Source organism: Panulirus ornatus, chromosome 42 (genome assembly GCF_036320965.1).
Source record: "Panulirus ornatus isolate Po-2019 chromosome 42, ASM3632096v1, whole genome shotgun sequence".
Lineage (NCBI taxonomy): Eukaryota > Metazoa > Arthropoda > Malacostraca > Decapoda > Palinuridae > Panulirus > Panulirus ornatus.
Genome location: NC_092265.1, coordinates 216,054 through 232,489, shown reverse-complemented (window position 1 = coordinate 232,489; position 16,436 = coordinate 216,054). Strand labels below are relative to the sequence as shown.

The 16,436-nt window shown below is 43.0% G+C and overlaps 2 protein-coding genes across 5 annotated transcripts in view; one reads left to right on the top strand and one right to left on the bottom strand.

Annotated features, from left to right (window-relative positions):
- Positions 1-834, bottom strand: part of LOC139761788 (solute carrier family 2, facilitated glucose transporter member 8-like) — a 36,775-nt gene extending 35,941 nt beyond the window's left edge. Inside the window, exon 1 of the mRNA XM_071686225.1 lies at positions 698-834. The gene's annotated coding sequence lies outside the window, so the exon portion shown is untranslated. The remainder of the gene's footprint in view (positions 1-697) is intronic.
- Positions 808-16,436, top strand: part of LOC139761789 (facilitated trehalose transporter Tret1-like) — a 30,621-nt gene continuing 14,992 nt past the window's right edge. Inside the window, exons 1-5 of one of the 4 annotated variants that reach the window (XM_071686228.1) lie at positions 808-942; positions 6,964-7,114; positions 8,592-8,855; positions 9,337-9,465; positions 11,186-11,392. In XM_071686228.1, coding sequence (XP_071542329.1) covers positions 7,036-7,114; positions 8,592-8,855; positions 9,337-9,465; positions 11,186-11,392 — 679 coding nt within the window. In that variant the 5' untranslated portion in view covers positions 808-942; positions 6,964-7,035. Of the gene's footprint in view, positions 943-3,460; positions 3,615-6,963; positions 7,115-8,591; positions 8,856-9,336; positions 9,466-11,185; positions 11,393-16,436 lie in introns of those variants that run through there. The other 3 variants (XM_071686229.1, XM_071686230.1, XM_071686231.1) reach the window with 3 other exon arrangements.

Genomic DNA, 16,436 nt, shown 5'->3' with positions numbered 1-16,436 from the left:
TTTAGGGCCCCAAGATTTGCACCCATACAATAACATCAAACATTCCCAACTTTACCCTCACAGACAGTGAGTCGTTTCTCTTTTCACACACTCTCCAATATGCCCAGGACCTTTGCCTCTTCGTCCATCCTAATATGTGAAAGTAATATAACTTTTCTAGGTATGAAATTATTATTAGGAGACTAAGCTGTTAGGGTCAAATCATAATGGCCGAAGTCTAATTTGTACAATCAGTTAGCTGCTTCTTCTGCTGAAACTTTCTAAATAATGGATCTTGCAACAAAGAATGAAATTATATGTCATCTTCGGAAGGGATGCATTCTATTGATTAATTAACACTTAAATTGGCTTCACTTACACTGCTTCTCCTCCACAAAAACATTGTTTACAACAGATCACACTAAATTAGCCAAATATTTACAAAACATTGTTTACAACAGATCACACTGAATGAGCCAGATATTTACAAAACATTGTTTACAACAGATCACACTGAATGAGCCAAATATTTACAAAACATTGTTTACAACAGATCACACTGAATGAGCCAGATATTTACAAAACATTGTTTACAACAGATCACACTGAATGAGCCAGATATTTACAAAACATTGTTTACAACAGATCACACTGAATGAGCCAAATATTTACAAAACATTGTTTACAACAGATCACACTGAATGAGCCAGATATTTACAAAACCAGTTGTGTGGGCACGGCATCAGGCTGGTCATGGCTGCTGCTCCTCAAGATAACTTGATGACTTGTGACTGTGTAAAGTTAATCGTTGAAGTGCAGGTCTCAAGTAAGCTGCCACAAAAGATAAGACAAACAATGAGGGCTGACTATTGGTGACGGCCATCAATTAGTGTGGGGAAGTGTGCGAGTGACAGAAGGCTGCTGCTTTACATGTAACCAATATCTGCTGCTTCATTACGTCAGGTTTGTGTTCCCATTATTCATGTATCACATGGCGGCTCTGTTTAATGATAGCCGTAAGCGAACAGTGGCCTAGAAAGCTAAGTGTTGTTCAGAGGTGCCATAAATGGTAAACATTCACAAGTTATATCCTCTTTGTCAATCTTTCCTCACTCACTTTCTCCATATGTCCAAACCATTTCAACACATCCTCTTCTGCTCTCTCAACCACACTCTTTTTATTTCCACACATCTCTCTTACCCTTTCATTACTCACTCGATCAAACCACCTCACACCACATATTGTCCTCAAACACCTCATTTCCACCACATCCACCCTCCTGCGCACAACTCTATCCATAGCCCACTCCTCGCAACCATACAACATTGTTGGAACCACTATTCCCTCAAACATACCCATTTTTGCTTTCCGAGATAATGTTCTCGACTTCCAAACATTCTTCAAGGCTCCCAGAATTTTCGCCCCCTCCCCCACCCTATGATTCACTTCCGCTTGCATGGTTCCATCCGCTGCCAGATCCACTCCTAGATATCTAAAACACTTCACTTCCTCCAGTTTTTCTCCATTCAAACTTACCTCCCAACTGACTTGACCCTCAACCCTACTGTACCTAATAACCTTGCTCTTATTCACATTTACTCTTAACTTTCTTTTTTCACACACTTTACCAAACTCAGTCACCAGCTTCTGCAGTTTCTCACATGAATCAGCCACCAGCGCTGTATCATCAGCGAACAACAACTGACTCACTTCCCAAGCTCTCTCATCCACAACAGACTGCATATTTGCCCTTCTTTCCAAAACTCTTGCATTTACCTCCCTAACAACCCCATCCATAAACAAATTAAACAACCATGGAGACATCACACACCCCTGCCGCAAACCTACATTCACTGAAAACCAATCACTCTCCTCTCTTCCTACACGTACACATGCCTTACATCCTCAATAAAAACTTTTCACTGCTTCTAACAACTTGCCTCCCACACCATATATTCTTAATACCTTCCACAGAGCATCTCTATCAACTCTATCATATGCCTTCTCCAGATCCATAAATGCTACATACAAATCCATTTGCTTTTCTAAGTATTTCTCAGATACATTCATCAAAGCAAACACCTGATCCACACATCCTCTACCACTTCTGAAACCACACTGCTCTTCCCCAATCTGATGCTCTGTACATGCCTTCACCCTCTCAATCAATACCCTCCCATATAATTTACCAGGAATACTCAACAAACTTATACCTCTGTAATTTGAGTACTCACTCTTATCCCCTTTGCCTTTGTACAATGGCACTATGCAAGCATTCCGCCAATTCTCAGGCACCTCACCATGAGTCATACATACATTAAATAACCTTACCAACCAGTCAACAATACAGTCACCCCCTTTTTTAATAAATTCCACTGCAATACCATCCAAACCTGCTGCCTTTCCAGCTTTCATCTTCCGCAAAGCTTTTACTACCTCTTTTCTGTTTACCAAATCATTTTCCCTAACTCTCTCACTTTGCACACCACCTCGACCAAAACACCCTATATCTGCCACTCCATCATCAAACACATTCAACAAACCTTCAAAATACTCACTCCATCTCCTTCTCACATCACCACTACTTGTTATTATATTATCCCTGGGGATAGGGGAGAAAGAACACTTGCCACGTATTCCCTGCGTGTCGTAAAAGGCGACTAAATGGGGAGGGAGCGGGGGGCTGGATATCCTCCCCTCTCGTCTTTTTTTCTTTAGTTTTCCAAAAGAAGGAACAAAGAAGGGGGCCAAGTGAGGATATTCCCTCAAAGGCCCAGTCCTCTGTTCTTAACGCTACCTCGCTAACGCAGGAAATGGCGAATAGTATGAAAAAAAAGATATATATATATATATATATATATATATATATATATATATATATATATATATATATATATATATAAACCCTAGCTTCTTTGTTTTCTTAGTACATAGCTTCTGTTACTTTCCTCCAACACAGCTTCTGCTGTTTTTTTTGTCAATTGACATGATCACATGAGAAATCATGCCGTCGTAAGACAACGGATCATGCCAAACGCAGAACTCTCATATAACAAGTGTCCGTGCCAGTACAGACAAAATTCCTTGCCTGGCAAAAGTTCGTGCCAGAGACAGACCTGTGGTAGGACATGTGTCCGTGCCAAACACAGATATGTCATAAGACAAGAGTTTGTGCATGAAACAGACCTGGCATAAGACTAGAGAGTCCGTACCAGACACAGGCCAGGGTCTTTGTCAGACATATACCTACTATAAGACAAGGGTCCATGCCGGACGAGAGACCTGTTATATGACAAGGGTCCGCCAGACATGAACCTGACGATTAGGGTTATAATTTTAAACAGAACAACCAAAACAACAGCTAAGTTTATCTACTCACTGATTTCAATATAAGCCTAGCTCGATGGAGCTTGATTTCTGGAAATCATATGGTCAGTTTATATCTAGCATAGCCATCCTTCCACGACTCTTAGATTCCAGGTCAAGGAAAACTTTTTAAGTACATAGTTCCTCATTTGGCTGCTGGTCACGTGAGTGTGGCGTGCCCGGACTCTGAGCGATGCGCCGCAGCTGTCAACAACTGAAGCACCTTTCGTGATAACGAGTTGGTGCCACTAACTCAGACACTTGTAAGGTTAGTCTTGGCTGCTGGCAGCACCAGCATCATCTACAAAATTATTATCTTCATTATCACTATCTTGACTGATACCAGTGGAGGTGATACACAAGGAATAAGAACACACACACACACACACACCAGCGGGGTAAGAGTTCTGTTCTGTGACAATTACTCTATATGATCTATGTAAATGATTAGCGACAAGGAACTATGGACACTTGCCTGATTATTTTGCACATGAAGCAAAGTTCATGAGGTGAGTGAAAAGTGAGGAGGATTGCATCACCTTACAATGGGATTTAAATAGATTCCAAAGTCACTCTTGTATATGGTTGATGAAATTCATCCCGAACGAAAATGCAGTAATGAGGTCGGGCCAAAGTGAAAGACAGCCTCAATATCATTATTATGAAGCAGGAAATGAGCAGGATTGTGTGTGTGTGTGTGTGCGTGTGTGTGTGTGTGTGTGAGAAGTGATTAGGAGCAGACACGACAGCTAACTTGTCGCCAGATTCCCTCATCAGCAGAATAGGTAAGGTCACAAACATGATATACAAATGATATACAGAAAATAACTTCAACACTAGCATTACGTAAAAAATATCAACAACACCCGCATTACAAGAAAATATCTTCTACAACACAGGCATTACATAGAAAGTACCTTCTACAATGCAAGCATATCATAGAAAATGCCTTTTACAACACAAGCATTACATAGAAAATGCCTTCTTCAACATTAGGATTACAAAAAAATGACTTGGACAACACTAGCATTAAATAGAAAATATCTTCGAGGTGATTGTATGCAGTGAGCTGTCTCCTACCATAACATACGCATGTACAGAGCTGTCACTTTCCATAACATACACATGTACAGAGCTGTCTCCTTCCATAACATACACATGTACAGAGCTGTCTCCTTCCATATCATATAGATGTACCCTCCTGCTCTAATACCTTGTGACCCCTCCTGCTCTAATACCTTGTGACCCCTCCTGCTCTAATACCTTGTGACCCCTCCTGCTCTAATACCTTGTGACCCCCTCCTGCTCTAATACCTTGTGACCCCCTCCTGCTCTAATACCTTGTGACCCCCCTCGTACTCTAATACCTTGTGACCCCCTCGTACTCTAATACCTTGTGACCCCCTCGTACTCTAATACCTTGATACCCCCTCGTACTCTAATACCTTGTGATTCCTTCTGCTCTAATACCTTGTGACCCCCTCGTACTCTAATACCTTGTGACCCCCTCGTACTCTAATACCTTGTGACCCCTCCTGCTCTAATACCTTGTCATTCCTTCTGCTCTAATACCTTGTGACCCCCTCGTACTCTAATACCTTGTGACCCCCTCGTACTCTAATACCTTGTGACCCCTCCTGCTCTAATACCTTGTGACCCCCTCGTACTGTAATACCTTGTGACCCCCTCGTACTCTAATACCTTGTGACCCCCTCGTACTCTAAGACCTTGTGACCCCCTCGTACTCTAATACCTTGTGACCCCCTCGTACTCTAATACCTTGTGACCCCCTCGTACTCTAATACCTTGTGACCCCCTCCTGCTCTAATACCTTGTGACCCCCTCGTACTCTAATACCTTGTGACCCCTCCTGCTCTAATACCTTGATACCCCTCCTGCTCTAATACCTTGTGACCCCCTCGTACTGTAAGACCTTGTGACCCCCTCGTACTCTAATACCTTGTGACCCCCTCGTACTCTAATACCTTGTGACCCCCTCGTACTCTAATACCTTGTGACCCCCTCCTGCTCTAATACCTTGTGACCCCCTCGTACTCTAATACCTTGTGACCCCTCCTGTTCTAATACCTTGTGACCCCCTCCTGCTCTAATACCTTGTGACCCCCTCGTACTCTAATACCTTGTGACCCCCTCGTACTCTAATACCTTGTGACCCCTCCTGCTTTAATACCTTGTGATTCCTTCTGCTCTAATACCTTGTGACCCCCTCGTACTCTAATACCTTGTGACCCCCTCGTACTCTAATATCTTGTGACCCCCTCGTACTCTAATACCTTGTGACCCCCTCGTGCTCTAATACCTTGTGACCCCCTCGTACTCTAATACCTTGTGACCCCCTCGTGCTCTAATACCTTGTGACCCCCTCGTACTCTAATACCTTGTGACCCCTCCTGCTCTAATACCTTGTGACCCCCTCCTGCTCTAATACCTTGTGACCCCCTCGTACTCTAATACCTTGTGACCCCCTCGTGCCCTAATACCTTGTGACCCCCTCGTGCCCTAATACCTTGTGACCCCCTCGTACTCTAATACCTTGTGACCTCCTCGTACTCTAATACCTTGTGACCCCCTCCTGCTCTAATACTTTGTGATCACCTTCTGCTCTATTACCTTGTGACTCCTCCTGCTCTAATACCTTGTGACCCCCTCGTGCTCTAATACCTTGTGACCCCCTCGTACTCTAATACCTTGTGACCCCCTCGTGCTCTAATACCTTGTGACCCCCTCGTGCTCTAATACCTTGTGACCCCCTCGTGCTCTAATACCTTGTGACCCCCTCGTGCTCTAATACCTTGTGACCCCATCGTGCTCAAATACCTTGTGACCCCCTCGTACTCTAATACCTTGTGACCCCCTCGTGCTCTAATACCTTGTGACCCCCTCGTGCTCTAATACCTTGTGACCCCCTCGTGCTCTAATACCTTGTGACCCCCTCGTACTCTAATACCTTGTGACCCCCTCGTGCTCTAATACCTTGTGACCCCCTCGTGCTCTAATACCTTGTGACCCCATCGTGCTCAAATACCTTGTGACCCCATCGTGCTCAAATACCTTGTGACCCCCTCGTACTCTAATACCTTGTGACCCCTCCTGCTCTAATACTTTGTGATCGCCTTCTGCTCTATTACCTTGTGACTCCTCCTGCCTTGTAACACCTCATGCTCTGATACCTTGTGACCCCTCCTGATGTAATACCTTGTGACCCCACCTGCTCTAATACCTTGTGACCCCTCCTGCTCTAATACCTTGTGCTTCTTTCTGCTCTAATACACTGTGAACCCTCCTGCTCCAATACCTTGTGATCACCTGCTCTATTACCTGGTGACCCCTCTTGCTGTAACCTCCTGTGAACACCCCCCCCCCCCTTCCTTTCCCCGTTCTAACACCATGTGACTCATCCTGCTGACATGTTTTGACACCCACCATCTTGACAACTATTAACTCTTTCTGCTTTGAGACCCTGTTGACCCCCTGCTGTACTGACACTCATGACCTCTTCTGTACTGACACACTTTAACTTCCCCGCAGTGACATCCTGTGACCTTTCTTCCTTGACATGTCGAGATATGCTTAACCAGCGTCGTTATCCTTTTTAGCCCTCATCCTCTGGTACATGTGAGCACGTGACCATAGTAGTGATAGAATAGCAGCAGCTGTCTCCTGCAACGATGAAGGTGTCCACTAGAGAGGCGGTGGTTGAGGGCACACGACCAGCCTACAACACACAGTATCTGGCCGCCTTCTCCGGTACGAACCCACTATCCACCTTCCAGTCACCAGCCGTAAACCTTATTCCATACGTATATTACCAAGTTTACTATATTGTCTTATACCATATACACACTAGTATCATATATTACCACATACACACTAGTATCATATATTGCCATATACACACTAGTATCATATATTACCATATACACACTAGTATCATATTTTGCCATATACACACTGGTATCATATATTACCATATACACACTAGTATCATATATTACCATATACACACTAGTATCATATATTGCCATATACACACTAGTATCATATATTACCATATACACACTAGTATCATATATTACCATATACACACTAGTATCATATATTACCATATACACACTAGTATCATATATTACCATATACACACTAGTATCATATATTACCATATACACATTATAGTCTTATACATTACTATGTACACATTATAGTCTTATACATTACTATGTACACATTATAATCTTATATATTTCCATATACACATTATAGTCTTCATATTGTCATATACACATTATTTCCTGCTTCACATTCTCCATATAAGCATCATCACATCTCGACTCACACATACAGATGACATCATAGCTTTCCAAAACATCTGAATATTCTACTGATAAGAGTTTACATTTGACACCACATACATTGAGTGATACCTTGAGACCCCTCCCAATGTAATACCTTGTGACCCCTCCTGCTCTAACATCCTGTGAACCTCTTCCCCCATCCTACCACATGGAGGATCACATTTATTGTTTTGTGTGAGTATATTGTTGTGTGTAGGAATGTGTGTGTGTGTGTGTGTGTGTGTGTGTGTGTGTGTGTGTGTTTGTGTGTGTGTGTGTGTGTGTGTGTGTGTGTGTTTGTGTGTTTGTGTGTGTGTGTGTGTGTGTGTGTGTGTGTGTGTGTGTGTGTGCTATATGTCATAGCTAATAAGACTGAAGTTCTTTTTAATAGAAATGGTGGACCTTTCATGGTGATGGGAGAGTGAACGTTGGATTCATGTCCGTCAGGAGTTAACAGGGTAAAAGGTGACTTTCTGCTGTAAGAGAACCATTGCTCTAATTGTGTGATGTTGTGTTGTATATTGTTGTTGCATGGGCGTTAGGGTGCTGTAATTTGTCTGTAAGGTCAGTTGTATATGAGAACTCTCATGATATGGTCTGTACTTGGGAAAAGGAAACTATGTTGGCAGAGGGTAAAGAAGGCATATAAACTTATTTACTTTTCATCCAATCAAAACTAAAGGCTTGAGGCGGGAACACATGTGAAGTGGTGACATGTATGTTTTCTCTGTGGATTGAGTATAGGGAGAATTACATGGGAATGACGGATAACAGGGGACCTGATGGTCCATGGTGAAGTTATATACAGTCATAATTCTGCTTGTGGGAGAAAAGAGGATATCATTGTCCTAATCGGGGACAGAAGAAGCTTTAATCAGTTCCCCTGCCATCAGCCTCAATGGGCGCCATGGCCGTGGGCGCAGCCATCGGCTACTCCTCCCCGGCGACCGCTGCTTTCCGGTGCCACAACTCAACCGAAAATGATACTTCCGGGGACCTCTACCTGACAGAAGAAGAGCGAGGCTGGTTTGCCGGGACCCTGAGCATTGGGGCTCTTCTAGGATGTATGTTAGCTGGCCTCAGCATCAACAACATCGGCAGGAGGGGCACCATGCTTGTCTCCGTCCTGCCTCTCATGGTCGGCTGGCTATTGATAGGTAAGACTCAGCTTCTCATTTTGGGCAAAGTGACTCTCGGACCAGATTTTCGTGTACATAAACACTTGGGCTGCAGTACAGGTCTGGCAGGGTTTGGACTTTGTTCTGGATAGGCCTAGCAGGAAGCGAGTCTGCTGTAGGATATATCTGGTAGGGTATAGGACTGCTGTGGTAGGGCAGGCCTGGCAGGATGTGGAACTGCTTCAGGACAGGCCTAGCAGGATGCAGGTTTGCCTTAGGACAGACTTAGCAGGTTGTACGACAGCTGTAGGACGGGCATGGCAGGGTGCAGGACTGCTGTAGGACAGGCCTGGGAGGGTGTGGATCTGGTGGAGCAAGCACTGTTGTTACTATGCGTCACTAACATTCTCTTTACAGTAGTGACAAGTGTTTTAACTGTGGCTGTTTACATACAGCTTTCTGTTGATATTATCTTTCACCAGTAATACAAGACTTTAGGTAGTTGTGTTTACCACGTCAGGATTGGCGGAGAACCTGGCCATGCTCATCTGTGGCCGTCTACTGTGCGGCCTGTGTACGGGCATCAGTTCCCTCGTCGTCCCCACATACACCACTGAGTACGCCTCTAAGGATATCAGGGGCGCGCTAGGTAAGCTCATTTCTAGTTCATTTCATTATTCGCTTTCCTTTTCACATGTGGTGACTGACTGATCATCGGTAGAGTGAATAAGACTACAGCAGAGGTCAGCAACATATACATTGTATAAGACCACAGCAGAGGTCAGCAACATATACATTGTATAAGACCACAGCACAGGTCAGCAGCATGTACACTGTATAAGATCACAGCTGAGATCAGCAGCATATACATTGTATAAGACCACTGCAGAGGTCAGCAGTATATACATTGTATAAGACCACAGCACAGGTCAGCAGCATATAGATTGTATAAGACCACAGCACAGGTCAGCACCATATAGATTGTATAAGACCACAGCACAGGTCAGCAGCATATAGATTGTATAAGACCACAGCACAGGTCAGCAGCATATACATTGTATAAGACCACTGCAGAGGTCAGCAGTATATACATTGTATAAGACCACAGCACAGGTCAGCAGCATATACATTGTATAAGACCACTGCAGAGGTCAGCAGTATATACATTGTATAAGACCACAGCACAGGTCAGCAGCATATACATTGTATAAGACCACAGCACAGGTCAGCAGTATATACATTGTATAAGACCACAGCACAGGTCAGCACCATATACATTGTATAAGACCACAGCACAGGTCAGCAGTATATACATTGTATAAGACCACAGCACAGGTCAGCACCTTATACATTGTATAAGACCACAGCACAGGTCAGCAGCATATAGAGTGTATGAGATCGCAGCAGAGAGTAGCAGCATAGCATATAGTGTATGAGTCCACAGTACTCAGTACTAAACAAGTGTGCCACTCCGATATTTGATGTCTTGGCGAATGTGACTCCAGACTGAAGCCGCCTTAGGGCATCTCCTCCGTCAGTAAATATCTCAGAGTGACTCCTGACGTTTTATACCCCCGGCAAGTTTCATTGTGGTACCTCATCTCCAATGTCCACCTTCGGCAGGACTATCGTGGGACATCGCCTCACATGTTAGGAGCAGTAGTTGTAGCAACAAGGGACCTGCGACCTTGCCCGCTCAACTTCTGCAACCCAAGCACAACCCGGCAGTCGCCGCACACTCCAGGAGCAGCGATACGTGCCACACCCACCTCCTTCTGTAGGAGCTCCACTCTGACGTGGCACCACGCACTTCTCCCACGTGCCCCTGCTTCACCTGACGCCTCCTACTATCACCAGCACATGCAGACCGCCTAAGGAGCCGGCCAAAACGCGCAGCTTGCTGTCCTTTCAGTGACTTGTGATGGGAAGCCATCGTGAGTGTCAGCAAGCACCAAAGGTATGCCTACTAATGATCCATCACATGACCTGTGCTCAAACCTCATGAAATAGGTATCATTAGAAAAATGAAAATAAATGTCTTTTGCCTGATCATTGATCATAAGTGCTGTTTTAACTATATTCACTCAGTTATCTCTTCAGTATGAACTGTGTCATGTCTAAGTCTTATAAGATATTTAAGATTATCCTGACTTTCTTCCAGTATGAACTGTGTCATGTCTAAGTCTTATAAGATATTTAAGATTATCCTGACTTTCTTCCAGTATGAACTGTGTCATGTCTTAAGTCTTATAAGATATTTAAGATTATCTTGACTTTCTTCCAGTATGAACTGTGTCATGTCTAAATCTTATAAGATATCTATAATTATCTTGACTTTCCCCTCTGCATATATATTCTTGCAACTTCAGGTTCAGGGTTCCAGCTGTTCGTGACAGTGGGAATTCTGTACGCTTATGTGCTGGGCACAGTGGTTGAGTGGCGGTTGTTGGCGGCGATATGTGCTGCCCTTGGACTTATCTTCCTTCTCTTGGCTGCCTTCCTCAAAGAGTCACCTAACTACCTCCTGGCAAAAGGCAAGGAGAAGCAGGCCAGGAAATCGATGCAGTACTTCAGAGGTTTGGAAAGACGCTTTCTTCTTATCGTGCACATGTATGTCTGCTTTGATATACAATATATATATATATATATATATATATATATATATATATATATATATATATATATATATATATATATATATATATATATATATATATGTATATATATATATTGTCATGTACTCTCCTAAGATCTTGTTTAAGGGTATTGGATTACTAGCAATCGAATAGTCGTTTCCCTGTTAGGGGCGATCATAGCCTCGCAGTTAGCGTTCCCAGCTATCACGCAAATGGTACGGGGTTCGAATCTTTGCATATATGTATATATATATTATCATGTACTCTCCTAAGATCTTGTTTAAATTTAAAATCTTATATTATTTTGTCCTCCATACTATGCACAACTGCCTCTCTGCCACGTTGGAACCAGATCGTTCTGCGTTCATTCAAGTCCTTGTTGCTTCGTCTCACTTTGACTGAGACAAGCCGGGCTTCATACCAACCCTTTATATATCGGTGCCGATGCCTTCCACGGCAGTCTCAACCCAGACGGCATCCTGAGGTGTAGTGGCTCTTCCCCGAGGTGTGGTGGTGTGGTAGGGGAGCGTAACGATTTTTTTTTTTATATAAATTAAGCTGCCTTTGTGGTTAAATGCACTTATGGTTGTATTAACATAGTTTTATGTTGTGTGCTGGGAAATTGTTTTTTCATTTGATTTGTGGTTAATTAGTTATTATACTTGCTGTTACTTCTATGTTTGATTAATAATACTGATCATTGTCAACCTGGGCTCATTCTACACCTGTAATTTTTCACAATCATTCATGACGGGTCTTCTCCTCGCAGTATAACCTAGACAACAGTGCTCTATATCGACCATCACCTTCACTACTGTGAGAGCTAGATTCGTTATAATATATATATATATATATATATATATATATATATATATTTTTTTTTTTTTTTTTTTTTTTATACTTTGTCGCTGTCTCCCGCGTTTGCGAGGTAGCGCAAGGAAACAGACGAAAGAAATGGCCCAACCCCCCCCCCCATACACATGTACATACACACGTCCACACACGCAAATATACATACCTACACAGCTTTCCATGGTTTACCCCAGACGCTTCACATGCCTTGCTTCTATATATATATATATATATATATATATATATATATATATATATATATATATATATATTATAACGAGGATAGGGGAGAAAGAATACTTCCCACGCATTCCTTACGTGTCGTAGAAGGCGACTAAAGGGGATGGGAGCGGGGGCCAGAAACCCTCCCTTCCATGTATTTTAACTTTCTAAAAGGGGAAACAGAAGGAGTCACGCGAGGAGTGCTCATCCTCCTCGAAGGCTCAGATTGGGGTGTCTAAATGTGTGTGGATGTAACCAAGATGAGAAAAAAGGAGAGATAGGTAGTATGTTTGAGGAAAGGAACCTGGATGTTTTGGCTCTGAGTGAAACGAAGCTAAAGGGTAAAGGGGAAGAGTGGTTTGGGAATGTCTTGGGAGTAAAGTCAGGGGTTAGTGAGAGGATAAGAGCAAGGGAAGGAGTAGCACTACTCCTGAATCAGGAGTTGTGGGATTATTTGACAGAATGTAAGAAAGTAAATTCTAGATTGATATGGGTAAAACTGAAAGTTGATGGAGAGAGATGGGTGATTATTGGTGCTTATGCACCTGGGCATGAGAAAAAAGATCATGAGAGGGAAGTGTTTTGGGAGCAGCTGAATGAGTGCGTTAGTGGTTTTGATGCACAAGACCGGGTTATAGTGATGGGTGATTTGAATGCAAAGGTGAGTAATGTGGCAGTTGAGGGAATAATTGGTATACATGGAGTGTTCAGTGTTGTAAATGGAAATGAAGAGCTTGTACATTTATGTGCTGAAAAAGGACTGGTGATTGGGAATACCTGGTTTAAATAGCGAGATATACATAAGTATACGTATGTAAGTAGGAGAGATGGCCAGAGAGCGTTATTGGATTACATGTTAATTAATACACGCACGAAAGAGAGACTTTTGGATGTTAATGTGCTGAGAGGTGCAACTGGAGGGATGTCTGATCATTATCTTGTGGAGACGAAGGTGAAGATTTGTGGGGGTTTTCAGAAAAGAAGAATGTTGGGGTGAAGAGAGTGGTGAGCGTAAGTGAGCTTGGGAAGGAGACTTGTGTGAGGAAGTACCAGGAGAGACTGAGTACAGAATTGAAAAAGGTGAGAACAAAGGAGGTAAGGGGAGTGGGGGAGGAATGGGATGTATTTAGGGAAGCAGCGATGGCTTGCGCAAAAGATGCTTGTGGCATGAGAAGCGTGGGAGGTGGGTTGATTAGAAAGGGTAGTGAGTGGTGGGATGAAGAAGTAAGATTATTAGTGAAAGAGAAGAGAGGCATTTGAACGATTTTTGCAGGAAAAATTGCAAATGAGTGGGAGAGGTATAAAAGAAAGAGGCAGGAGGTCAAGAGAAAGGTGCAAGAGGTGATAAAGAGGGCAAACGAGAGTTGGGGTGAGAGAGTATCATTAAATTTCAGGGAGAATAAAAAGATGTTTTGGAAGGAGGTAAATAAAGTGCGTAAGACAAGGGAGCAAATGGGAAGTTCAGTGAAGGGCGCAAATGGGGAGGTGATAACAAATAGTGGTGATGTGAGAAGGAGATGGAGTGAGTATTTTGAAGGTTTGTTGAATGTGTTTGATGATAGAGTGGCAGATATAGGGTGTCTTGGTCGAGGTGGTGTGCAAAGTGAGAGGGTTAGGGAAAATGATTTGGTAAATAGAGAAGAGGTAGTAAAAGCTTTACGGAAGATGAAAGCCGGCAAAGCAGCAGGTTTGGATGGTATTGCAGTGGAATCTATTAAAAAAGGGGGTGACTGTATTGTTGACTGGTTGGTAAGGTTATTTAATGTATGTATGATTCATGGTGAGGTGCCTGAGGATTGGCGAAATGCTTGCATAGTGCCACTGTACAAAGGCAAAGGGGATAAGAGTGAGTGCTCAAATTACAGAGGTATAAGTTTTTTGAGTATTCCTGGTAAATTATATGGGAGGGTATTGATTGAGAGGGTGAAAGCATGTACAGAGCATCAGATTGGGGAAGAGCAGTGTGGTTTCAGAAGTGGTAGAGGATGTGTGGATCAGGTGTTTGCTTTGAAGATTGTATGTGAGAAATACTTAGAAAAACAAATGGATATGTATGTAGCATTTATAGATCTGGAGAAGGCATATGACAGAGTTGATAGAGATGCTCTGTGGAAGGTTTTAAGAATATATGGTGTGGGAGGAAAGTTGTTAGAAGCAGTGAAAAGTTTTTATTGAGGATGTAAGGCATGTGTACGTGTAGGAAGAGAGGAAAGTGATTGGTTCTCAGTGAATGTAGGTTTGCGGCAGGGGTGTGTGATGTCTCCATGGTTGTTTAATTTGTTTATGGATGGGGATGTTAGGGAGGTGAATGCAAGAGTTTTGGAAAGAGGGGCAAGTATGCAGTCTGTTGTGGAGGAGAGAGCTTGGGAAGTGAGGAAATGAGATGTTTGAGGACAATATGTGGTGTGAGGTGGTTTGATCGAGTAAGTAATGTAAGGGTAAGAGAGATGTGTGGAAATAAAAAGAGCGTGGTTGAGAGAGCAGAAGAGGGTGTTTTGAAATGGTTTGGGCACATGGAGAGAATGAGTGAGGAAAGATTGACCAAGAGGATATATGTGTCGGAGGTGGAGGAAACGAGAAGTGAGAGACCAAATTGAAGGTGGAAAGATGGAGTGAAAAAGATTTTGAGTGATCGGGGCCTGAACATGCAGGAGGGTGAAAGGCGTACAAGGAATAGAGTGAATTGGATCGATGTCTTATACCGGGGTCGACGTGCTGTCAATGGATTGAATCAGGGCATGTGAAGCGTCTGGGGTAAACCATGGAAAGTGTGTGGGGCCTGGATGTGGAAAGGGAGCTGTGGTTTCGGGCATTATTTCATGACAGCTAGAGACTGAGTGTGAACGAATGGGGCCTTTGTTGTCTTTTCCTAGCGCTACCTCGCACACATGAGGGGGGGAGGGGGATGTTATTCCATGTGTGGCGAGGTGGCGATGGGAATAAATAAGGGCAGACAGTAAGAATTATGTACATGTGTATGTACGTATATGTCTGTGTGTGTATATATATATGTGTACATTGAGATGTATCGGTATGTATATTTGCGTGTGTGGACGTGTATGTATATACATGTGTATGGGGGTGGGTTGGACCATTTCTTTCGTCTGTTTCCTTGCGCTACCTCGCAAACGCGGGAGACAGCGACAAAGCAGAATATATATATATATATATATATATATATATATATATGCTTGCATAGTGCCATTGTACAAAGGCATAGGGGATAAAAGTGAGGGCTTAAATTACAGAAGTATAAGGTTGTTGAGTATTCCTGGGAAATCATATGGGAGGGTATTGATTGAGAGGGTGAAGACATGTACAGAGCATCAGATTGGGGAAGAGCAGTGTGGTTTCAGAAGTGGTAGAGGATACGTGGATCAGGTGTTTGCTTTGAAGAATGTATGTGAGAAATACTTAGAAAAGCAAATGGATTTATATGTAGCATTTATGGATCTGGAAAAGGCATATGATAGAGTTGATAGAGATGCTCTGTGGAAGGTATTAAGAATATATGGTGTGGGAGGCAAGTTGTTAGAGGCAGTGAAAAGATTTTATCGAGGATGTAAGGCATGTGTACGTGTAGGAAGAGAGTGAAGTGATTGGGTTTCAATGAATGTTGGTTTGCGGCAGGGGTGCGTCATGTATCCATGGTTGTTTAATATTTTTATGGGCGAAGTTGTTAGGGAGGTAAATGCAAGAGTTTTGGAAAGAGGGGCAAATACGCAGTTTGTTGTGGATGAGAGAGCTTGGGAAGTAAGTCAGTTGTTGTTCGCTGATGGTACACCGCTGTTGGCTGATTCATGTGAGAAACTGCAGAAGCTGTTGACTGAGGTTGGTAAAGTGTGATAAAGAAGAAAGCTTAGAATAAATGTGAATAAGAGCAAGGTTATTAGGTTCAGTAGGGTTGAGG